At 40.5% G+C, this 26,761-nt stretch overlaps 1 protein-coding gene across 13 annotated transcripts in view; it reads left to right on the top strand.

The window, feature by feature from the left end:
- The window catches only part of NR3C1 (nuclear receptor subfamily 3 group C member 1), a 119,635-nt gene extending 115,151 nt beyond the window's left edge, over positions 1-4,484 (top strand). For all 13 annotated transcript variants that reach the window (XM_072749891.1, XM_072749885.1, XM_026018359.2 and 10 more), the window contains one exon: positions 314-4,484. In XM_072749891.1, the coding sequence (XP_072605992.1) occupies positions 314-466 (153 nt within the window). In that variant the 3' untranslated portion in view covers positions 467-4,484. The remainder of the gene's footprint in view (positions 1-313) is intronic.
- Positions 4,485-26,761: the final 22,277 nt, after the last annotated feature.

Below are 26,761 nucleotides of genomic sequence, written 5' to 3'. Positions count from 1 at the left end.
CTATTAAAAACAAAAATGCCAAATTCCCTATTTTTATGTGACTAATTAAATTAGCATATGGCCTTCACATATTGTCGTATGTACTACAGTTCATCATGATACACTTAAGGCCGTATAATTCTCTACAATTCTACAGAATCCAAAATGTGCCTGGTACCTGAATGCCCACTTTAACTTCTTTTTTAGCTGGTGGATTCCAGCCAAGATTGGTATACTCTAGGTCAGATATATTTTTAAAAATTAAAGGCCAAAAAGCATGAGATGTTTCTACTAGTAAGTTTTCAACAATCGTTTGTATTATTTTCTCTTGCAGGTGGTTGAAAATCTCCTTAACTTTTGCTTCCAAACATTTTTGGATAAGACCATGAGTATTGAATTCCCAGAGATGTTAGCTGAAATCATCACCAATCAGATACCAAAATATTCAAGTGGAAATATCAAAAAACTTCTGTTTCATCAAAAGTGACTGCCTTAATAAGAAAGGTTGCCTTAAAGAAAGTTGAATTTATAGCTTTTATTGTACAAACTATCAATCTGTCCTGTAGCGGTTTTGCTGTTTTATTTTTTCCTTTCTGTTTTTGTCTGGTCTTTGTTTTTGTTTTGTTTTAAATACGCACTACATGTGGTTTATAGAGGGCCAAGACTTGGCAACAGAAGCAGGTGAACCATCACTTCTCTGTGGTGGGCAGAGTAGAGAGTGCTAGTTGGTGGAGCCCAGAAATTAGCAGCAGTCATGGGGGTGATCTCCACTGCCAGGGAAGGATGGCACCTAAGCCACCAGTGCCCAAACTCTGCGTGTAAACTTTCTGCTCATACTTTTCACAGTTGGCTGGACAAAATTTTCTAGACTTTATGTGGGTGTATTTTCCCCTGTATAGTTAGGATAGCATTTTTTGATTTTTTTGCATGGAAACCCGAAAAAAAGTTTACAAGTGTATATCAGAAAAGGGAAGTTGTGCCTTTTATAGCTCTTACTGTCCGGTTTTAACAATTTCCTTTATATTCGGTGAACTACGCTTGCTCATTTTTTCTTACATAATTTTTGTATTCAAGTCATTGTACAGCTGTTGAGATGGGCAGCTAGTTCATAGCTTTCCTAAATAAACTCTAAACATTAATCTTCTGTGTGAAAATGGGTTGGTGCTTCTAACCTGATGGCACTTAGCTATCAGAAGACCACAAAAATTGACTCATATCTCCAGTATTCTCATCAAAAAAGCTCATATTTTGTATATATCTGCTTCAGTGGAGAATTCTCTAGGTTGTGCAAATTAACCGTCCTAACTGGTATAGAGCACCTAGTCCAGTGACCTGCTGGGTAAACTGTGGATGATGGTTGCAAACAACTAATTTAAAAACAAACACACAAAACACAAAAAAACTACCAAGAGGCCCTGTTTGTACTTAATGCCCTATTGTTGCTATGACTGGATGGCAAGAAGGTTGGTCAACCGTCTTTCAGGACCTTTTGTTGTAGTTTGTATAACTTCTTGAAAGTCAGGATTCCAGATAACCAGCTGAGACACAGCTGAGAGATTTCAATCAGACCAAGTATCTCCTCTCACTCAACTTTACCCCCCAAATCAATCTTCAATATGGAAAATGTAGCCAGACACCCATTTTCACATTCCCATCTGTCACCAATTGGTCTACCTTTCCTGGCGATGCAGGAAAGCTCAGCTACTGATTTTTGTGATTTAGAACTGTCAGACTTCCATGTTTGTAAGACTACACATGCCTCACATCCCTCCGTGTGCCATAGTTTAACAAAAGTCTTGTGAATTTTTCCTCCTCACTATTGAGAATGATCATTTTAAACAAAATAGAAGCTGTAGTAGCCCTTTCTGTGTGCACCTTACCAACTTTCTGTAAACTCAAAACTTGTATTTACTAAGCCACAAGAAATCTGATTTCTATTCAAGGTGGCCAAATTATTTGTGTAATAGAAAACTGAAAATCTAATATTAAAAATATGAAACTTCTAATATATTTTTATATTTAGTTATAGTTTTCAGATATATATCATATTGGTATTCACTAATCTAGGAAGGGAAGGGCTACTGCAGCTTTACATGCAATTTATTAAAATGATTGTAAAATAGCTTGTATAGTGTAAAATAAGAATGATTTTTAGACGAGATTGTTTTATCACGACATGTTATATATTTTTTGTAGGGGTCAAAGAAATGTCGATGGATAACCCATATGATTTATAGTGTGTGTAAGCATTCATACAGGCAGTGGTCTCAGAAACGCAACAGGTTTGCTCCAGGGGAAGAGGGAGACAGTGATTGGCCCCATGTGCGATGAAGGCCGCGAGGCTCCATCCCATTCAGATCACAGAGTGAGTCATCCCCTGCCACCCGCGGTGACCGCCCCCTCATTCCAGTGAGTCTGTCCCCGAAGGTCCCAGGTCCGCTGGCCGGGTCTCCCCCGGCGCTCGCATGTGCAAACGAACGGGGGGAGGGCAGAGAGGTGGCGCTTGTAAGCATGCGCCTGCGAGCACACCTGCCATCAGGGTCACTTTCACACGGAGCCCCCCCTGGCAGTGTGGCCCAACGCAGAGCCTGGAGGCGTTAGGCAGTAAGATGCACAGAGGTACCCGCAGCATGTAAATAGCGCAGAGTCCCACAGGTTGCCAGATAACACACTAACTGCTTTCTATCCTGCGAGAGTTCATTTCCAAACAAAATGAGTACATGTTTGTTTTCCTTAAGTGCTTTTTTTGAATGTTGTTTGTTATTTTTCAGTATCTGGAGAAATTAATAAAAAGTGTAATTTGCTTTTCGAATGCTCTCTAAAAAGGTAATGCGCCTTTTTTAATGGTTTAAATTGATCTCAAAAGTATTTTAGGATGGTTTGTAACCCAGCTGGATGTGAAACTTTTGGTGCCTCAGAAATACCGCTTGAATATTATCAATGACAGGGTTAAGTTTCAAAAAGAGCTTCTGGAAGGTAAATTATTGTTCATTTATGGAAAGTTACATGGTTAGAACCAGAAAGCACATCACATGTTAATCTTGTTTTAGTCCCAACCTCGGTTCTCAAGAAACAGAGCTCAGTGGAAAAAAAAAAAAAAAAAAAAGATACGTGCCATTTGTCAAAAGAAAATCAGCTGACATTCGTGAAACTAGGAAACTGTCCCCTAAATGGAAAAGAACCCAGGCCCTTGTAAAATAAGCGGGAAGAAAGTTATCTTAATTACATTTGAGTAGAATTACAATTTCAGTGAGAAAAGATCCGGTGCTTTTTTCTACCTATGTGGTGTCTTGCCATGCCAAACTAAGTTTGTAGCCACTTCAGGGAGAGTTGGCAACATGCCTCAGTGACTTACAGAAAATCCTGAAAAGTATTTTGAATTAGTGGTGGAGAAATGTGACCTTCTCAGTGTTTTTAGGCCTTGCCGGGGATACTGTAGAAGTGCTTGTCCAAACCTATGGCAGGGGAACCTGAAGGATCATCTACCTTCTCCTAGAGAGAGAGAAAAGACACCCCAAAAGGAAAGCCAACACACCTCACGTCTGAAGAGCTTGAAAGTTAGCATAAGGGGAGCTCTGGATGTGCGTACAGAGGGAAGCCAATGTCACTTCAGGACTGGGGGGCGGGAGGGGAAGGGCACTTCTAGTTTCACTTACCTAGAGCACCTCTTATCCATCAGTCTTAGTTTTATGTTAAATACCCTAAAACTACATCACTGTGGAATGAACAATAGGATTATATGCTGATCTGTCCAAATTCAAGAACCCTGGCAGCCCTCAGTGAGATTTCCGTGTTGGCCCATCACCCTCAAGACTGCAGCTGTAAATGAATGTGTTTTAACGTGCCTGGTTTGAGAGTTGGATGGGAGAACAGGAGTGTGAGGAGGACACTTGAACCACTTTGAATGGAAGTTGTCTTGTTTTCCAGATTGCTAAGTCAGCCTGGTCCACCAGGGATTAGTGACCAGGTTTTCAGGAAAGGATTAGCTTCTCTCTAGAAAATGCCTGAAAGAAGGATTTTATTTTGTGACGAAAGGCTGTATGAAAATACCCTCCTCAAATAACTTGCTTAACTACATATAGATTCGAGTGTGTCAATATTCTATTTTGTATATTAAACAAATGCTATATAATGGGGACAAATCTATATTATACTGTGTATGGCATTATTAAGAAGCTTTTTCATTATTTTTTATCACAGTAATTTTAAAAATGTGTAAAAATTAAAACCAGTGACTCCTGTTTAAAAATAAAAGTTGTAGTTTTTTATTCATGCTGAATAATAATCTGTAGTAAAAAAAAAAAAAATGTCTTTTTACCTACACAGTGAAATGTCAGACTGTAAAATCTTGTGTGGAAATGTTTAACTTTTATTTTTCATTTAAATTTGCTGTTCTGGTATTACCAAACCACACATTTGTATTGAATTGGCAGTAAATGTTAGTTAGCCATTTACAGCAATGCCAAATATGGAGAAACATCATAATAAAAAAATCTGCTTTTTCATTATGTGACTCCAACATGCCTTTGTCAAACTCACACAGTTCAAATTTTCCTACTTTTTTTTTCCTCCTCCTTCTACTGAAGGCAGAATCATCACTTCAGGAGAACTTAAGACCCTGAAGTGGACACGGACACATCAGTGTGGCCGCGTTGGCAGGTTCATAGGGCAGAAATCCAAAGTGGGCTTCACCCCGGTGCCAAAGACACAGACTGTCCCATCCATGCCTCCGAGGGGCCTATGCCAGGCACTACACAGGAGACAAAGGGAAGAAGAACCCACTCCCGAGCGGTTGCCCACTCTATCCATCTTTTTATCAAGAAAAGTGACGTTTTTTGTAAACAGATGTTAGATGTTAACCAGCCAAAATTGTTGCCTTCTTTTAAAATCATTCTCCCAGAAAAGAACATACCTAGTGCATATGGCAAGCACTGTGCTCGGCACAGACAATAGAGACGGGAGGGGCGCACACGGCAAAGCAGTCCTGTACGATCTCTTCGGTATTTCCCCAAAATATCTCGTGTTCAAGGTCAGATCCATGACCTGGATGATGTCACAGACAAACTTTCCTATAAATACCCTCTTCTCCACCACCGACTTCCTTTACTAAGAAAAAGGCATCATGATTTCACAACCGAGCTTGCCTTAGCCATCCTAAGCATCCCAAGCATTTGCTAAATACCTGCTTTACTAAGGGACAAATACTGCAGAAAGAGTCCGAGTGTGCAAATCCTATCCTGACTCTCCGTCACTCAGAGTAGGGAACTGCAGTGTGTCTGGGAGCCCCCAGCTCTGCTGCACACACGTCACCGCCTCTGCAGGCCCCACAAGCAGCACAGCTGCCGACGCCTTCATCATGTCACACCACTGAGTCCTCGGCCAGTGGAGGCAAGGAAGGAGCACCAATGCGGAGGAAGAGCCCAACTCCATTTATAAAAAAGGAAACAGGCTCAGAGTTCAGGCGAACTGGTCCATAGCTGCCGACGTCTGTCCTATTGAGGTTTGAACGGCAAGTCTCTGGAATGAAGCCATTCATCCCGTGGCAGAGAACGTGCCTTCTGTCCACAAACCTCCCGGGAAACTGGTTTTGTTCTCTGTTCTTAATGTCTCACATTTACTGAGCCCTTAACCCAGTGCCAGGCCTCATGTCTCAATACATTATCTCACTTAAGTTTGCAGGCCTATTTGTAGCACTCTGAAATGCTGCTGGCAAGTCCTGCCAACTACTACAATGGCCTTCGATGCATTTATACGAGGACACGGGGGCTCACAAAACTGGGTTACTTGCCTAGAGTCACAAAGCTTTGAAGTGGTTAAATAGAACCTTTAATTAAAAAAAAAAAAACCACACTGGGCATCTGGCTCCAGAGTTCATGCTCTTAAGCACTACTCAGAAATTATGAGTATGAAGCTCCTAACTAGATTACAAGGACCCATACTGAGCATTCTGTGTCAAGCATTGTGACATGATCTCGTTTTAATTTAATCCCTTCTGCTACCCTATCAATTCTGCCTTAGACACTGAACAATGATATTTTCCTTCTAAACGCCCGTGTCCTAGCCTCTGGGGATGGTGCTGGTCAAAAACACTAACTGCCCAGAGACGACAACATGCTTGACTTTGTCAAATATCCAACAAGGAACCTGTCTCATCAACAGCCACAGGAACATTGCTTCAAGGGTCATGGGGCATACTGGCTACACTGACACTGAAGATCAAAGTTGTTTATTAAGAAAACCGATGCAGGTCAACAGAGGAATCAGGTGTACACACACTCTAAATTAGCCATAGGCTTTTCTAGGATCCTTCATGGGTCACTGTCTTCTAGACACTTGTCTCAGTACACGTGCAGCTGTGCTGGAAAAAAGAATTGAGGCCATCTGAGACTGTGAGGATTGTCTGCTAGAATTGCAAGGAACTGAGATGATAATAACTCCCCAAAATGGAGAGATGAGGAGAGTGTGCAAAAAAAGCCAAACAAAGGTTCATACAAGATGAAGCTGGGCCATAATTCTCTCCTGATGAGTTTCATGGCCCACAGTGTGGCAGGCATGCTAGACGAGCTTAAAGTCCACAAAAGCAACAGTAAAATTCCAAGGTAAGGCCTCTTCCCCCAAGGAATCGAAGATGACAGCCACATGGCTCATCAATCCCACTCCTCTGTATCTATTCAAAGGGAATGAAAATGTGCACATGCAAATGTTCATAGCAGCAGCATTCATAATAGCCAAGAAGTGCAAAGACCCCAGTGTCCATCAACTGATGAATAAACAAAATGTGGCAAACCCACAGCACACATTATCCAGCAGTAGGAAAGTGGCATAATGCTTGTTCTAATATGGATGATCCTCAAAACCAGTATGCAGAGTACAAGAAGTCAGACCCAAAAGACCACATATGACTTGACATCACTTACGTGAGATGTCCAGAAGAGATGTAGCTACAGATCCCAAAGCAGATCAAAGGTTGCCTGTGGCTGGGGATGGCAACAGGGCCAATTTAATGGGTGTTGCCAATTAAAATGGGTGACAGTAGGCATGAGGGAACTTTATGGGGAGATAAAAATTTTAAAACTGGATTATACAGATGATTGCACAACTTAGTAAATTTAATAAAAATTATTCAATTGTACACTCAAGGTGAGTAAACTTTGTGGTATGTATGTGATCTCTGTACATATTGTTAAAGAAATGTATTTTTTAAAATATATAAGAGGCAGATGAGCAAATGTGTAGCCGCCATTTGCCTGCATCAGAAGCCAGGACAAAGTACTTTGAATACATGAAAACAGATGCAGCTGTTTTTCCAAAAAGCCTATGGAAGAAAGAACGTTCTCACTGTGCTGGATGTTAAAGGATCAATTACAGTTAGCAGCACAAACATGGACTTACTCAGTAGTAACAGATTTTACCCTAATTTTTTTTCCCACAGTATGTCATTTCATTTATGATCAAGTATAGACTCCCCTCCTCCTCCTCCCCCCCCCCCCCCGCCGCCCTGGTATTTAATTTATCATGTGCCATAGCCATGCTCACCCTGAGACAGCCACCATGTGCAAAGAGACCGCAAACGTGACAAGTAAAAACCAAAGTCGCACACACAGGCCCATTTTAAATACAAAAGAATATGTGTAACTAAGACCTTAGTAGCTACAACTTCATAATGAGGCAAATCTGGGATCAAGTCTTGCTTCTGCCTTTTAACTAAATCTGTGACCTTGGGAAAGTTCTATAGCCACTCCAGTTCCACATGAAAAATGGAATAACATCATCTTAAAGGAATGAGAGAAGTAAATGAGATACAGGATTTAATCTGCTTAGCTGATTACCACCCAAGAAGCGCTCAAGACATGTGAACTGTTCTTTAAATCCTCAAGGAAATCTAAAAGGGGGATTTTTTAATGCCTTCCCCAAAATTCACCAGAAAAATGTGAATGATCACGAACACTGTGAACACCAGGAAGGCATACAAACTTTCAACCTCACATATCCTAATAAAGACAGGTCACACACAGGGTTAGGGGAGACTGTTAGGATAGTGGCCTGCATTCTCATCACATCCTACATTCCCAACTATCACACCTTGGCAGGGGTCACCCAGAAGAAGTGACTACTCTTTCAGAAGGGTCTTCCATTTCCAACAAGTATTTCACAGTGCGAATAGAGCAGTGCCAAGGCCATTAAGATCAAGGAGAAGTGGTAAAGTTACAGAATTGACTGAGGTCTTTATACTGAATTCATCCTGGTTAATAAGGAGACTGACCAAAAAAGCAACCACCCTGTTACTCTCTTATCCCACATGGACAGTTCCCCCGGGCTATCCCTGTAACTGATGCATAGAAATACGAACTAAATTGCATTAATTGGCATTAATGAGAGGGAGAACAATCTGAACTAAAAATCACTATTATAAATTTTTTTAAATACACCCAACAGAATTGAAAACATGTCCACATAAAAACGTATCCACAAATATTTAAAGATTTATTTATTTATTTGTGATAGACATAGGGAGAGAGAGAGAGAGGCAGAGTCACAGGCAGAGGGAGAGGCAGGCTCCATGCCGGGAACCCGACGCGGGACTCGATCCCGGGACCCCAGGATTGCGCCCTGGGCCAAAGGCAGGCACCAAACCACTGAGCCACTCAGGGATCCCCCTCCACAAATATTTAGAACAGCATTACTTACGAAAAACGAAAAAGTGGACACCATCTAAATGTGCATCAACTAATAAATGCATAAATAAAATGTGGTACATCCATACAATGAAATATTATTTGGCAATAGAAAGGAATGAAGTATGGGTGCATACATACAACATAGATGAACTTCGACAATGTTATGCTAAGTGAAAGAAGCCAATCACAAAAGACCACATATTTTCCATTTATAGTAAATGTCCGAAGTAGGCAAGTCTATAGAGACAGAAGGTAGATATGTAGCTTCGGGGGCAGGGGAAAAGGAGGGGATAGTGAAGAGTGACTGTTTAATGGGGACTGGGCTTCTTTGGGGGGTTAATGAAAATACTCAAAAATTGTACTGATGATTGCACAACTCTGAGGAAACCTTTGAATTGTACATTTCAAATGCATAAATTTTATGGTATCTGGATTATAGCCCAAAATAGATGTTCAAAAGAAGAAGAAATATATAACCCAAACAGCTCTATATCCATTAGTTAAACTGAATTTGTACTTGAAAACCTTTCCATCAAGAAAACCCAAGGCTCACATGGTTTCACTGGTCAATTCTACTCAACATTTAAGGAAGAAACAATAGCAATTCTACAGAAACTCTTTCTTCTTTTTTTTTTAATTTTTATTTATTTATGATAGTCACAGAGTGGGGTGGGCAGAGACACAGGCAGAGGGAGAAGCAGGCTCCATGCACCAGGAGCCCGACATGGGACTCGATCCCGGGTCTCCAGGGTCGCGCCCTGGGCCAAAGGCAGGCGCTAAACCGCTGCGCCACCCAGGGATCCCTACAGGAACTCTTTCAAAACAAAACCAAAACAGAAGAGGAGTGAATAATTCTCAATCCATCCTATAAGGCCAGCACTACCCTGATACCAAAATTAGCCAGTAATTACAAGAAAATTGCAGACTAGGGCAGCCCAGGTGGCTCAGCAGTTTAGCGCCACCTTTGGCCCAGAGCGTGATCCTGGAGACCCAGGATCGAGTCCTGTGTCGGGCTCCCTGCATGGAGCCTGCTTCTCCCTCTGCCTGTGTCTCTGCCTCTCTCTGTCTCTCTCTGTGTCTCTCATGAATAAATAAAATCTTAAAAAAAAAAAAACTACAGACTATATCCCTCATGAACATAGATACAAAAATTCTAAACAAAACTTTAGCAAATAGAATCTAACTATATTAAAAGGATGACAAACCATGAACAAGGGGTTACCCCAGGAATACAGATTGGATTCTTGTTTCAAGATCAACTAATATAACTGTCAATAGTGAAAAACTAAAAAAGAAAAATCCATGATTATCCAACAGATGCAGACAAAGCAGGTGATAAACCCCAAGAGACCCTCCTAATTAAAAGCTAACAAACTCTCAGCAAACTAGGAATAAAAGGGAACTTCCGTAATCAACATAATAAAGGGCATCTAGAAAACACCTTCCATTAGCACCATACTGAATGTGAAAAGACTATTTCCCTTCTCATTTCAGTAACAAGACAAGGATGTCCATGCTTATTATTTCCATTTAACACTGCACTGGAAGCTCAACCCAAAACCGTCACACAAGGAAGAAACAAAAAAAAGCATTTAGATTAGAAAGAAATAAAACCAACCATCTTTATTCATAGACCAAATGATCATCTATGCAAAAATTCTGTGGAATCTACAAAAGTTTCACCTAGACTTCAAAAAAGTTCAACACAGTATTATCATGGGACCCTGAAATTCCACTCCTAGATATATACAGAAAGCAACTGAAAACAAGTCCTCAAACAATTCATGCATGTTCCTAATAGAATTATCCAGCAACAGACAAAAGGTGGAAACAGCCCACGTGCTCATCAACGGATAATGAATGGATAAGCAAATGGATAAGCATAAGCACTGAAACCTTATTCAGCCATAAGAAGGTTAATGAAGTACTAATTCACACTACAACTTGGATGAACCTCGAAAACATTATGCTAAGTGAAAAAAAAAAGAGACACAAAATGTCACATGCTGTAGGATTCCATTTATATGAAACACCTATACACCTATTATAAATAAATCTATACATATGTAAAGTAAACTGATGGTTTCCAGGGGCTGAGGAAAAGGGATAATAAAGATAAATTACTTTATGGATTACTTTCGCTTTGGTGTTGTAGAAGTGTTTTGGAACTGGTGGTTGCACATTATAACTAATACTCGATGCCACTGAATTATTTACTTTTAAATGGTTTATTTTATGTTATATTAATTTCATCTCAAGAAATTAGTTTTTAAAAAGCTACTCAAGGAGAGTGTCCACGGTGGTGACATAGAAAGACCCCAAACCCACCTCCTCCACAAACACACCAAATCTACATCTATTTTTTTTTTTAATTTTTATTTATTTATGATAGTCACGGAGAGAGAGAGAGAGAGGCAGAGACACAGGCAGAGGGAGAAGCAGGCTCCATGCACCCGGAGCCTGACGTGGGATTCGATCCCGGGTCTCCAGGATCGCGCCCTGGGCCAAAGGCAGGCGCCAAACCGCTGCGCCACCCAGGGATCCCAAATCTACATCTATTTATAGAACAATTCTTCCTGAAAAACTGAGGGCTGACTAGCTTCTATACCTAAAAGACAGGGAGACTACTGAGAGAGAGGCAAGAGGCACACAGTGACGGAGACACAATCATGAAGGGAACCCCACCCACTGTGGCTCTACGAACTGCAGTGGGGAGGAATAGTACAGAGGGACCAGGAGTATATTCATACACCCTGGGGCACAGACAAAAAGCCATGGCTTAGAAGAGCAACTAGACTATAAAAGGATTCCAGCCTTGGAATCCTACAAAATGTCAGGGGAGTTGCATGAACTCTCTCTGAGTGGGAGGGGCTTGTAAACACCATGGTTTATGCTCCCCCTGCACCTCACCAGTGCAGGTCAGACCACAGACCTGACACCACAGCTGACCAGTCACCTCAGTGAGACCCAGGTCACTAGCCTACACCAGCCTATGCTATCCCAAGGCAGCCCCAGCATGACGTATACCAGGACCCTCCTGGTCAGCACTCATTATAGATTGAGCTATCTCACTAAGGTGATACAGGCACAGAGCACCTGGAACACTCCAGGCCCACAACACTTCAGCTCCAGATCACTTACTAAAGATCCCAGAACCTCCCAGCCCATGCCAGCCTCAGCTCTGCATAACTCACCAGAAGTACCCCTGCATGGAACATGCCTTGCACAGAGTACCTCCTGCATAGAGCACCCCAGCCTGCACCTGCCTGAGCTCCAACCACCAGGATACCACCTACAGAAAGAACTGCAGGACCTCTGCTTGCATCCACTTCAGCTTCAACTGCCGTGCCAGGGTGCCTCCTACATGGAGAATGCTGGAACCACATCAACCCACACCATGTCAGCCATCCCAACCATTTGTCCCCATGCAGAGTACCCCAGAAAGCCCAGCCCATGCCAGCCAAGCTCCAGCCAGTCAGCCAAAGTCACCAGACAGTCTACACAGGGGATAAACAGACATGAGACCATTCCTCCAACTTTAGGAGAACTAGTTTTTCCACCTAATTCACTAAAACCAACAGAAAGAGTCAAGCAAAATAAGGAGACAGAGGAACAGGCTCCAAATGAAAGAACAAGACAAAACCTCAGAAAAAGAACTAAGTGAAATGAAACAGAGATAACTAACCTACCTGATAAAGGTTCAAAGTAATGGTCAGAAAGATGCTCAATGGATTAGAGAGAAGAGCAGACGACCTCGGAATTTTGACAAAGAGGTAGAAAATATAAAAAAGAACCAATCTGAGTTGAAGAACACTATAACCGAAATGAAAAGTATACCAGAGAGAATCAACAGTAAATTAGAGAATGCAGAAAAACAAATCAGCAATCTGGAAGACAGGGTTAATGGAAAGTATCCAAGCTGAAAGGCAAAAAGTAAAAAGATTTTAAAAAGTAAGAATAGGTTAAGGGATCTCTTGGACAACATCAAGCAAAGAAACAATTACATTATAGGGGTCCCAGAAGGAGAAGACAGAAAAAAAGGAGAAGAAAACTTACTTGAAGAAACAATTGCTGAAAATTTCTCTAACCTGGGAAAGCAAACAGACACTCAAGTTCAGGAAGCAGAGAGAGTTCCAAACAAGGGGACCCCAAGGAGATCCACACCGCAACATATAAAGATTAAAATGTTAAAGGCTAAAGATCGGGCTTTTCTTATATGTTACTATTGCTGCTTTTAAAATTATCCATCTGCTCTATCCACTGACTTTTCAGCAGATACGGATTTTTATCAGTACTAGAAGCCAGTGCTCTACCAGGCAAGGTTATCATTCAGAATTAAAAGGAGATAAAGAATTCTCCAGACAAACGTAGGCTAACCAAACAAGATTTCACAACATGTTAAAGAGACTTCTTTAAGTGGAAAAGAAAAGGCCATCATTAAAAGAAATGATGAAAATTAAAAATTTTATAAGTAAAGGCAAACTTCCAATAGAGGTAGTAGAGAAATCACTTATAAAGCTAGTATGAAGGTTAAAAGACAAAAGTAGCAAATAATTACATCTAAAACATAGTAAAGGGGACTCACAAAAAGATGTAAAACAGGATAAGATATATGTAAAACATGGAGAAGGAAGTAAAAATAGACTTTCAGAATGTGTTCAAACTTAGGTGACCATCAACTTAATACAGAGGTGCCAACCAAATATTAGGATCGTATTATATATGAACCCCACAGTATCCACAAATCACAAACCTCTAATACATACACAATAAATTTTTAAAATGTCAAACATAACATTAAAAAAAGTCAGAAAACAGAAATAAAGTGCAAAAAAAAAAAAAAAAAAAAAACTACAGGGAATCCCTGGGTGGCTCAGCGGTTTAGCGCCTGCCTTTGGCCCAGGGCGCGATCCTAGAGTCCTGGGATCGAGTCCCACGTCGGGCTCCCAGCATGGAGCCTGCTTCTCCCTCCTCCTGTGTCTCTGCCTCTCTCTCTCTCTATGTCTATCATAAATAGATAAATAAATCTTTAAAAAAAACTACAAAAACAATAAAAAACAATTTTTTAGTGGCAGCAAGTAACTACCTATCAATAATAACTCTAAATGTGGGCAGCCCCAGTGGCCCAGAGGTTTAGTGTTGCCTTCAGTCCAGGGCGTAATCCTGGAGACCCAGGATCAAGTCCCACATCGGGCTCCCCGCATGGAGCCTGCTTCTCCCTCTGCCTGTGTCTCTGCCTCTCTCTGTGTCTCTCATGAATAAATAAATAAAATCTTTTAAAAAAATTACTCTAAATGTAAAGGGTCTAAGTGCTCCAATCAAAAGACAATAGGTTTCATTTATTTTGATGCCTGAAAAATATTCCATTGTGTGTATACACACACACACACATACCATTTCTTTATCCATTCATCAGTCTATGGACATTTGGGCTCTGTTCATAGTTTGGCTATGGTTGATAACGCTGCTATAAACATCGGGGTGCATGTACCCCTCTGAATCTGTATTTCTGTATCCTATGGGTAAATACCTAGTAGTGCAATTGCTGAATTGTAGGACAGTTCTATTTTTAACTTTTTGAGGAAACTCATGTGTGATGGGTATTAAAGAGGGCACTTGTGATGAGCACTGGGTGTTGTATGTAAGTGATGAATCACTGAATTCTACTCCAGAAACTAATATTGCACTATATGATAACTAATGAAATTTAAATTAAAAAAAAAAAAAAGACCTAAAGGGACACCTGGGTGGCTTAGTTGGTTAAGCATCTGCCTTCAGTTCAGGTCATGATCCCCAGGTCCTGGGATGGAGCCCCTGTTCATCCCCTGATGAACTGCTTCTGCCTCTCCCCCTGCCTGTACTCTCTGTCAAATAAATAAATAATATCTAAAAACAAACAAAAAAATCTGAAAAAAACTAAAAAACACAAACAACATGGAGGCTAAACAACATGCTACTAAGCAACCAAAGGGTCAGTGTAGAAATAAAAGAGGAAATAAAAAAAATACACGAACACACACAAAAAAATCATAATGATCCAAAATATTTGAGATGCAGCAAAAGCAGTTCTAAGAAGGAAATTTATAGTAATATAGGCCTACCTCAAGAAACAAACAAAAATCTCAAACATTGTACCTTTATACTGGAAGGAAATAGAAAAATAAGAACAAAGCCCAAAGTTGGTAGAAGGCAGGAAATAATAAAGGTCAGAGTGGAAATAAATGAAATAGAGGCTACAAAAAATAAAAGCAAAAAGATCAATAAAACCAGGAGAACTCATACTTTGAAAAGACCAACAAAATTTATAAACCTTAAGCCAGATTTGTCAAGAAAAAAAGAGGACCCAAATCAAAAAAATCAGAAATAAAAGAGAAGTAACAACCAACAACACAGAAAAAAAAATGGCTTATAAAAGATTACTATGGGGCAGCCCAGGTGGCTCAGTGGTTTAGTGCCTCCTTCAGCCCAGGGTGTGATCCTGGAAACCTGGGATCGAGTCCCATGTCAGGCTCCCTGCATGGAGCCTGCTCCTCCTCCCTCTGCCTGTGTCTCTGCCTCTCTCTCTCTCTATCTATCTATCTATCTATCTCTCATTAATAAATAAATTAGTTTTTTTAAAAAAGACTACTATGAAAAATTATATGCCAACAAATTGGGCAACCCAGAAGAAATCAATAAATTCCTAGAAACATACAATCTTCCAAAAGTAAATAAGGAGAAACAGCAAATTTGGACAGACTCATTACCAGTAACAAAATTGAATCAGTAATCCAAAATCTCCCAACAAACCAAAGTCCAAGACCAGATGGATCTACAGGGTAATTCTACCGAACATTTAAGGAAAAGTTATTATCTATTCTCCTCAAACTATTCCTATAGTGGATCACTATCCACACATCATTCACATGAAATACCACATTAACAAAATGAAGGATAAAAGTCATATGATCGTTTCAACAGCTGCAGAAAAAGCATTTGACAAAATTCATATCCATTCATAAAAAAAAAAAAAACTAAACAAAGTGGGGTGGGAGGGAGCATACCTCAACATAATAAAGTCCATATATGACAAACCCACAGCTAACATCCTAAACAGTGGTGAAAAACAGAGCTTTCCTTCTAAGATGAGGAAGAAAAGGATATCCAGTCCTGCTGCTTATACTCAACACTGTACTGAAAGTCCAAGCCACAGCCATCAGACAAGAAACAGAAATGAAAGGTATCCAAATTGATAAGGAAGAAGAACAAGTGTCACTATTTGCATGATTGGTATTATGCACAGAAAATCCTAAAGACTCTACAGAAATACTATGAAAAGTAATAAATGAATTTAGTAAAAATTTCAGGATACAAAATGAATACACAGAAATCTGTTGAATTTCTATGCATTAATAACAAAGTAGCAGAAATAAAAAAAAATTCCATTTACAATTCTAATCCAAAAATAAAATACTTAGGAATAAATTTAATGAAGTAGGTGAAAGACCTTTACTCTGAAAACTATAAAACACTGATGAAAAAAATTTAAGATGACACAAATGGAAAGATATCCTATGCACATGGACCAGAAGAATGTTTTTTTAAATGTCTATCCTATACAAAGAAATCTACAGATTCAATTCAATCCTTATCAAAATATAAATAATATATTTTACAGAACTAGAACAATCCTAAAATTTGTATGGAACCACAAAAAGACCCTGAATAGCCAAAGCACTTGAGAAAGAAGCACAAAGCTCAAATTATCACAATCCCAGAATTCAAGATATACTACAAAGATACAGTAATCAAAACAGTATGTATGGTACTGGCACAAAAAAACAGACACAGAGATAAGTGGAACAGAATAAAGCCCAATTGTAATCCCAAGTTTATATGATCAATTAATTTACAACAAAGGAGGCAAGAATCTAAAATAGGGAAAAGACAGTCTCTTCAGTAAATGGTGCTGGGAAAACTGGACTTACACACAAATTAGACCACTTTCTTGCACCATACACAAAAATAAACTCAATATGGATTAAACTCCTACATGTGAGACTTGAAACCATAAAACTCCTAGAAGAAAACATAGGTGGTAATGTCTTTGATAATGGTGTTAGCAACATTTGCTGTGTATGCATGCTTCTGCAGGCAAGGGAAACAAGCAAAATAAACTACTAGGACTGTGTAAAAATAGAAAGTTTTTGCATAGTGAGGGGAAAACATCAACTAAACAAAAGGCCAATCTGCTGAATAGGAGGACGTATTTGCAAATCATATATGCAAAAAGAGGTTCATATCCAAAGTATATAAAGAACTTATACAACTCAACACCCAAAATAATCTAATTAAAAATGTGCAGATCTAAAAAGAATTTTTCTTTAATTTTATTTTATTTATTCATGATAGACACAGAGAGAGAGAGAGAGGCAGAGACACAGGCAGAGGGAGAAGCAGGCTCCATGCAGGGAGCCGGACGTGGGACTCGACCCTGGGTCTTCAGGACCAGGCCCTCAGCTGAAGGCGGCGCTAAACCACTGAGTCACCAGGACTGCCCCTTAAAAGAAATTTTTTCCAGAGAAGACATATAGATGGCCACACACATGAAAAGATGCTCAACATCACTTATCAAGAAAATGCAAATCTAAACTACAATAAGATCCCACCCTAAATCTGTCACAATGCCTATTATCAAAAAGACGAGAAGTGCTGGCTTGGATGTGGAGAAAAAGAAACTCTCCTTCACTGTTGGTGAAAATGTAAGTTGGTGCAGCCAACTTTTTTTTGGAGGCTCCTCAAAAACTTAAAACTAGAAATACCATATGATCCAGTAATTCCACTACTGGCTACCCAAAGAAAAACAAAACACTAATCCAATATGATATATGCACCCTTATGAGGACTATTGCAGAATTCTCTACAAAAGCCAAGATCTAGAAGCAGCCTATTTGTCCGTCGATAGATGAATGGATAAAGAAGGTGTGGTACACATATACAGTGAAATACTACTCAGCCATAAAAAAGAATGAAACGTTGCCATTTGCAATGACATTCATGAATCTAGAGCATATAATGCTAAGTGAAATAAGACAAAGACAAACACTATATAATTTCACTCATATGTGGAATTTTAAAAAGAAAACAAACAAAAAGAAACACCCTCCCCCTCTCCCTTCTCGTGCGCTCTCTCTCTTGCTCACTCTCTCTCACATAAATAAATCTTTTTTTAAAAAAGGTAGAGGGACATCTGGGTGGTTCAGCAGTTGAGCGTCTGCCTTTGGCTCAGGGCGTGATCCCAGGGTCCTGGGATCAAGTCCTGCATTGGGCTCCCTGCATGGAGCCTGCTTCTTCCTCTGCCTCTGCCTCTGTCTCTGTCTCTGCCTCTCTCTCTCTCTCTCTCTGTCTCTCATGAATAAATTTTTTTTAAATCTTTTAAAAATTTAAATAAAAATTAAAAAGTTAGAAATAAACCCATAAAAAAAAAAAGAAAAGAAATAAACCCATAAATCTAGAGAATAAACTAGTGGTTGCCAGAGGGAGGATATGCAAAATGAGTTAAGGGGATTAGAAAGTACAGGCTTCCAGCTGGGGGAACGTACATGTCACAGGGATGAAAGGCACAGCATAGCAAATAACAGTCAACGGTACTGTAGTAGTGTTGTATGGGGACAGATAGGAGCTAAGCTTATAGTGAAAACAACATAACACGTAAACTGGGGAATCACTATGTCATACACCTCTAACTAATATAACATTGACCATCAACTATACTTCAATTAAAAAATAAACATAAAAGTAAAAATAAGCAAAAAGTCCTAAGAACTAATAACTAAACTTAGTAAGGTTGCAGAATGTGATGGGGGCCGGCAAATCATGACTTACAGCCAAACCCAGCCACTGCCTGTCTTTGTAAATATTTTTGAAATACATGCACTTATTCATTTTATATGTCATCTATGTTACTTTCATACTGCAATGGCAGACTTAAGTACTTCAACAGAGACACATAGCCTGCAAAGCCTAAAATATTTACTACCTGGTCCTCTTCAGAAAAAGTTTCCTGATGCCTGAGGTAATAGATCAACATGCAAAAATTAATTTTATTTCAATGTACTATCAACAATTAGAAACTGATGTTTTTCAAGATACTATTTTCAGTAGATTCCAAAAATTAAATACTTCAAATTTAGAGGTCTAAGCGTACCTAATTCCAAAAATTACAGACTAGAGAGTCCAATAAACCCAGATTATGGAGACCAATTCTTCACAAAGGTACAGAGCCATGCAAGTGACTAGAAAAACTGGCAGCTTTTCAAGTTCTAAAAAATGCACTTGGATCCATACTTCACACCACAAAAAAAAAAATTAACTCAAAATGAAACACAGACATAAATGTAAAACCTAATGCTATAAAATACACAGAATTAAACAGAAGAGAAAAACCTTTGTGACCTTCAGTGAGTGAAGACTTCTTAGACATGCACCAGAAGCACAATCCTTAACAAATTGATAAATTAGATTTCATCAAAATTTTAAAAATATGCTTTTCAAAAGACACTTAAGAAAAAAGACATCAGAAATTGGGAGAAAAATTTATTAACATATAAATCCCTACAAAGAATTTGTGCCCAGAATATGTAAAGAGCTCTTCAAAGCTCAACAGTAAGCATTTAAAAAAAAGAAAAATATTTGAATAAATACTTCACCAAAAATGAAATAGGTGAGAAAGAGGCATGTAAAAAAAATGATCAATACATATTATTTTATATTTATAAAATAAACCACAATAGAGTAACACTACACACCTATTAGAATAAAACATTAAAAATGCTACAGAAAGTATGGTAGTTTCTTAAAAAGCTAAATATATACCTACCCTATGATCTATGCATTCAACTTCTAGTTATTTACTCCAAAGAAAAAGAAGAGCATGTCTAAAGGTTTGTTCATTTGTCTGTTAACATTCATAGTGGCTTTCGTTGTGAAGTCAGAAACCAGACACAATAGAAAAGGTCCATCAATAAATGAAAAATTTTAAAATCATGGTAAGTCATACAATGGAATACTACTACTCAGCACTAAAATGTAAAAAAGAGTGATACATTCACCAGCCTGAATGACTCTCAGAAGCAGTGGGCTAAGTGAAAGGAGCCAGATACAAAAAACTGTATGATTCTAGTTATAGGACATTCTGTGAAAGCCAACCTACAGCAACAGAAATCAGATCAGTGCTTTCCAGGGACTGGGGAGAGCAGGGAAGTTTCCACAAAGCAAAGGACAGAACTTTACAGAGTGATGCCTTGATTGCTGTGGTGCTTACATACATTTCCACAATGGTGTGAGTCTGTCAAAACTCTCAACTGTGCACCACACAGAGTGAACTTTACTGGTAAATTATCCCTCAACAAACATGAAGTTTAAAAACAAACAAACAGGGCAGCCTGCATAGCTCAGTGGTTTAGCGCCGCCTTCAGCCCAGGACGTGATCCTGGAGACCCAGGATCAAGTCCTGCATCAGGCTCCCCACAGGTAGCCTGCTTCTCCCTCTGCCTGTGTCTCTGCCTCCCATGAATAAATAAATGAAATCTTTAAAAAAAAAAAAAAAAACAAATTTCAGCTTATAGAATCAGATATAATTGCTCTTAGAAATAAGACACAGACTTGAATTATTTCTTAAAGAACATGAGGCACTACAGAAGAGTTCATATAAGGGTTTTCAGATTACAAATCGTGACCATCCAATGTCTTTCAACAGATGAATGGATAAAGAAGACGTGGTCTATATATATAATGGAATATTACTCAGCCATTAAAAAGGATGGATACCCACATTTGCTTTGACATAGATGGAACTGGAGGGTATTATGCTGAGTGAAGTAAATCAATCAGAGAAGGACAATCATCATATGTTTTCACTCATATGTGGAATATAAGAAATAGTGAAAGGGATTATAAGGGAAAGGAGGGGAACCGAGTGGGAAAAATTAGAGAGAGAGACAAACCATGAGAGACTCCTAACTCTGGGAAACAAACAAAGGGTTGCGGAAGGGAAGGTGGGTGGGGGGTGGGGGTGACTGGGTGAAGGTGGGCGGGGGGGTGGGGGTGACTGGGTGAGGGGCACTGAGGGGGGCACTTGATGGGATGAGCACTGGGTGTTAGAATATATGTTAGCAAATTGACATTAAGTTAAAAAATTCAAAAAAAAATTGTGACCATCACTAACATATGTAAATTCTATTGTCCAATGAACACAACTGGTTTGAAATCTTGTTTTAAAGTCCCACTGGGGGTCGGGGGCGGGCAAGAAGGCGGAGGAGCGGGGTCCCCAGGTCACCGGGCCCCCAGCTCACCTCGGTAACTTTCAAATCATCCAGAAAACCTACGACTTTGACCTGAGATTTAAAGAGAGAACAGCCGGAACGCTACACAGAGAAGGGTTTGCGCTTCTAACAAGGTAGGACGGTGGAAAAAATAAAATAGAAAAGAATCCGGTGGGGGAGGGGCCCGAGGCGCGGGGCTGGGGGAGCCTCCCGGCCCGGGGGAAAGGTGCTCAGCAGGGACTCGGCAGGACCGCAGGGGCAGCGGGGCCTCCAGGTCCCCGGGGGCGCCGAGAGCAGGGGCCCCGGGGAGGGGAGCGCGGGGAGGGCTGGAGCGCCCGGGGCGGGGGCAGCTCGGCGGCGGCTCCGCACCGAGGGGAGGGGGGGGCGGCCGGGAGCGGTTCCAGCGGCGCAGGCCCCGGAGCCCAGGGCGCGGGGGACACGGCCGGGATCCTGCGCCCCCGGGACAGGCGGAGGGGAAGGGCCCAGCGCGGCGAGGACGCTCCTGCCCCGGCCCGGAGCCGTGCGGGTCAGCGCCCCCCACCCCCGGGGCATCCAGGCCCCTGCGGACTGGGAGCTGCCTCCAGGGCTGGGGACCGGGCCGCCGCCCGTGGGGTTGTCCCTCCTGGTGTCACCCTGTGCCCGGGACCGAGCGGGGCCGCCAGGGAGCGGGGCCTCCCCGGGTCAACAGCTCCCGCTGAGCCGGGCACCTGGCGGGGGGCGGGGCAGCTCCCCAGGTGCACACACCTGAGAGTCAGCACAGCAGCCCCCCCCCCCCCCCCCCCCCCGCCAGACCAGCTGGGAGGGCAGGGGGAGAGCAGGTTCTGGACCGAGCGGCGCTGGGAAGCTCCAGGGGAAGCCGAGGGATTTACAGTGCATAGAACCAGAGGATGCCCCTCCTTGGTTTTTATTTTTGGTTTGTCGTCCCCCACCCCCCTTTTTTTCTTCCTTCTTTTCTTCCTTTTTCCAGTGCAACTTGTTTTTAGCCACTCTGCACACAGCAAAATGACTAGAGGGAAGAACTCACCACAAAAGAAAGAATCGGAAACAGTCCTCTCTCCCACAGAGTTACAAAATTTGGATTACAATTCGATGTCAGAAAGCCAATTCAGAAGCACAATTATAAAGCTACTGGTGGCTCTGGAAAAAAGCATAAAATATTCAAGAGACTTCATGACTGCAGAACTTAGATCTAATCAGGCCGAAATTAAAAATCAATTAAATGAGATCCAATCCAAACTGGAGGTCCTAACAACAAGGGTCAATGAGGTAGAAGAAAGAGTGAGTGACATAGAAGACAAGTGCAAGGAAGAAAGCTGAGGAAAAAAGAAAAACTAAAGATCATGAGGAAAGGTTAAAGGAAATAAAAGACAGCCTCAGAAGGAAAAATCTGCATCTAATTGGAGTTCCAGAGGGCGCCGAAAGGGACAGAGGACCAGAAAGTGTATTTGAACAAATCATAGCTGAGAACTTCCCTAACTTGCAGAGGGAAACAGGCATTCAGATCCAGGAGATAGAGAGACACCCCCTGCCCCAAAATCAATAAAAACCATTCAACACCTCACATTTAATAGTGAAACTTGCAAATTCTAAAGATAAAGAGAAAATCCTTAAAGCAGCAAGAGACAAGAGATCCCTACCTTATATGGGGAGAAATATTAGATTAACAGCAGACCTCTCCACAGAGACCTGGCAGGCCAGAAAGGGCTGGCAGGATATATTCAGGGTCCTAAATGAGAAGAACTTGCAGCCAAGAATATTCTATCCAGCAAGGCAAGGCTCTCATTCAGAATAGAAGGAGAGATAAAGAGCTTCCAAGATAGGCAGAAACTGAAAGAATATGTGACCACCAAACCAGCTCTGCAAGAAATATTAAGGGGGACTCTGTAAAAGAAAGAGGAGCCCAAGGAAATAAGCCACAAAAACAGGGATTTTTATATTATTATAAATCTTACTATTTGCTAAAACTCAGCAGTGTGGCAGGATACAAAATCAATGCCCAGAAGTCAGTGGCATTTCTATACAATGAGATTGAAGAAAGAAATTAAGGAGTCAATCCCATTTACAATTGCACCCCAAAGCATAAGATACCCAGGAATAAACCTAACCAAAGAGGTAAAGGATCTATACCCTATAAACTACAGAACACTTCTAAAAGAAATTGAGGAAGACACAAAGGGATGGAAAAATATTCCATGCTCAAATATTCATCCTCATTAGATTGGAAGAACTAATATTGTGAAAATGTCAATGTTACCCAGGGCAATTTACACATTTAATGCAATCCCTATCAAAATACCATGGACTTTCTTCCAAGAGTTGGAATAAATCATCTTAAGATTTGTGTGGAATCAGAAAAGACCCTGAATAGCCAGGGGAATATTGAAAAAGAAAACCAGAGCCCGGGGCATCACAATGCTGGATTTCAGGTTGTACTACAAAGCTGTGATCATCAAGACAGTGTGGTACTGGCACAAAAACAGACACATAGATCAATGGAACAGAATAGGGAATCTAGACATGAGCCCTCAACTCTATGGTCAACTAATATTTGACAAAGCAGGAAAGACTATCCACTGGAAAAAGGACAGTCTCTTCAATAAATGGTGCTGGGAAAATTGGACAGCCACGTGCAGAAGAATGAAACTAGACCATTCTCTTACACTATACACAAAGATAAACTCAAAATGGATGAAAGATCTAAATGTGAGACAAGAATCCATCAAAATCCTAGAGAAGAACACAGGCAACACCCTTTTAGAACTTGGCCACAGCAACTTCCTGCAAGATACATCTATGAACGCAGGGGAAACAAAAGCAAGAGTGAATTATTGGGACTTTATCAAGATAAAAAGCTTCTGCACAGCAAAAGAAACAGTCAACAAAACCAAAAGACAACCTTTTGGGAAAAGATATTTGCAAATGACTTATCAGATATGGGAAAAGATATTTGCAAATGACTTATCAGATAAAGGGCTAGTATCCAAGATCTATAAAGAATTTATTAAACTCAACACCAAAGAAACAAACAATCTAATCATGAAATGGGCAAAAGACATGAACAGAAATTTCACAGAGGAAGACATACACATGCCAACAAGCACATGAGAAAATGCTCCGCATCACTGGCCATCGGGGAAATACAAATCAAAACCACAATGAGATACCACCTCACACCAGTGAGAATGGGGAAAATTAACAAGGCAGAAAACAACAAATGTTGGAGAGGATGTGGAGAAAGGGGAACCCTCTTGCACTGTTGGTGGGAATGTGAACTGGTGCAGCCACTCTGGAAAACTGTGTGGAGGTTCCTCAAAGAGTTAAAAATAGAAGTGCCCTACGACCCAGCAATTGCACTGCTGGGGATTTACCCCAAAGATCCAGATGTAGTGAAAAGCCAAGACATCTGCACCCCAATGTTTATAGCAGCAATGGCCACAATAGCCAGACTGTGGAAGGAGCCTCGGTGTCCATCAACAGATGAATGGATAAAGAAGCTGTGGTTTATGTATACAATGGGATGTTACTCAGCCATTAGAAATGACAAATACCCACCATTTGCTTCAATGTGGATGGAACTGGAGGGTATTATGCTGAGTGAAGTAAGTCAATCGGAGAAGGACAAACATTATATGGTCTCATTTATTTGGGGAATATAAAAAATAGTGAAAGGGAATAAAGGGGAAAGGAGAAAAAATAAGTGGGAAATACCAGTGAGGTTGACAGCACATGAGAGACTCCTAACTCTGGGAAATGAACAAGGGGTGGTGGAAAGGGAGGTGGGCAGGGGGACGGGGTGACTGGGTGATGGGCACTGAGGGCACTTGACAGGATGAGCACTGGGTCTTATGCTATATGTTGGCAAATTGAACTCCAATAAAAAAATATACCAAAAAAATTAAAAATAAAAAAAAAAGTCCCACTGGCACTGCTCAACAAGCCCTTATTATGCCTCATCAGAATGACAGCAAAAATCTTCTAATAGATCCTCCTGTCTCACTGCACTGTAAGCATGCCTCCACTCTGCTCTCCGCATTCTTCCTAAACCAAATCTGGCCACGCAGGCCTTCCATTCAAAAGCTTCTGATGCTTCCCGATAGAATACATTTTAAACTCGTTTTGATGAGTTGTATGGAAGTGATTAATCACTACATTCTCATCTGTAACTAATATTTCACTGTATGTTAACTAACTGCAATTTAAATACAAATGTAAAAAAACAAAAAATACCCTTAAGTCAGACAAAGCCCTTCTCAGATTAGTCTTACTTTACTACTTTAGGCCCTAGGCTCCTTCTGTTCTCCCCAACACCAACTTCTAACTCAATATATACAAAATACACTTTAATATCCCATCGTCCAGACGACTTGAAATTTCTACTTGCTATCTCCTCTGGGCCTCTATACCATCGGGCTCAGAGAATTGCCTCTGCCTGAACTGCCCTCTCTCTTGAGGTTCTTCTACAAAATGTCATCTTGGAGTAGACTTTTCTTGGCCTGTCCCTTCAACACATGCCTTTTTACAGCACTCAGTACATTCTGTTATAATCTGTTCATTTGTTCACACTCCCTAAAATGAGATCTTCTCAAGGACAGGTACCATGTCTTCATTGAGCTCTGCTTCTCCAGGGCCTCACCTCATTCTAAGTGAATGGGTCCTTTGGTGGGCCTGAGACTTGTCAATGAATGCAGTTGTTGTTGAGAACTTCTCATTCAATAAAATGTGTTTTTTTTTCTTACCACTAAAGCAGTGAAAAAACTACCTGCTGAGAGCTTAAATATCATTTTTTGTTTATTAAAACACCATTCTACATTTTGAAGATGGTGCTGAATCAACAATCAAAAACCTCCTGGCAAAGAAAAGCCTAGGACTAGATGACTTAAAAGATAAAGTCGATCAAATGCTTAAGAATTTTAAAAGAATTATTAAAAACATTAATAACAAAATCAGTCCTTCTCAAACTTTTTCAAAAAGAGGAAGAGGAAGAGGAAGAAGAAGAAGTAGAAGTAGAAGTAGTAGTAGTAGTAGTACTAATAGAGGGGAACAATTCCAAACTTATTTTATAAGGCCAACATTACTCTGATACCAAAGCCACAGACACTATAAAGTAAAAGGAAACAAAACAACACAAGAATGACAGGCCAGGGCAGCCCAGGTGGCTTGGCGGTTTAGCGCCACCTTTGGGCCAGGGTGTGATCCTGGAGACCCGGGATCAAGTCCCACGTCGGGCTCCCTGCATGGAGCCCGCTTCTCCTTCTGCCTGTCTCTGTCTCTCTCTCTCTCTCTCTCTCTCTCTCTAATAAGTAAATAAAATCTTTGAAAAAAAAAGTTAAAAAAATGACAGGCCAATATCTTTGATGAATATAGATGCAAAAATTCTCAACAGAATACTAGCAAACCAAATTCAGTAGGTCACTAAAAGGATCATATACTATGACCAAGTAGATTTATCCCTGGGATGCAAGGATGGTTCAACCATATGAAAACCAATGTGACACACCATATGAACAGAATAAAAAATAAAAATCATGCAATCATATCAACAGATACAGAGAAAGCACCTGACAAAATTCAACTCTTTCATGATAAAAAAACGCTCAACAAACTAGGAATAGAATGACGTAACTTCAACATAATAAAGGCCATAAATAAGAACCTCAGAACTAACACCAGACTCAATGAAATATTTTTTCCTCTAAAATCAGGAATAAGTCAAAAACACTCACTTTAGCCCCTTTTAATCTTACTATGGGACTATAGTATTGGAAGTCTGCCAGAGCAATAAGGCAAGAAAAATAGGTAAAA

Source organism: Vulpes vulpes, chromosome 2 (assembly GCF_048418805.1).
Source record: "Vulpes vulpes isolate BD-2025 chromosome 2, VulVul3, whole genome shotgun sequence".
Lineage (NCBI taxonomy): Eukaryota > Metazoa > Chordata > Mammalia > Carnivora > Canidae > Vulpes > Vulpes vulpes.
The sequence above is the reverse complement of the archived record's forward strand: the minus strand, read 5'-3'. Positions and strand labels throughout refer to the sequence as shown.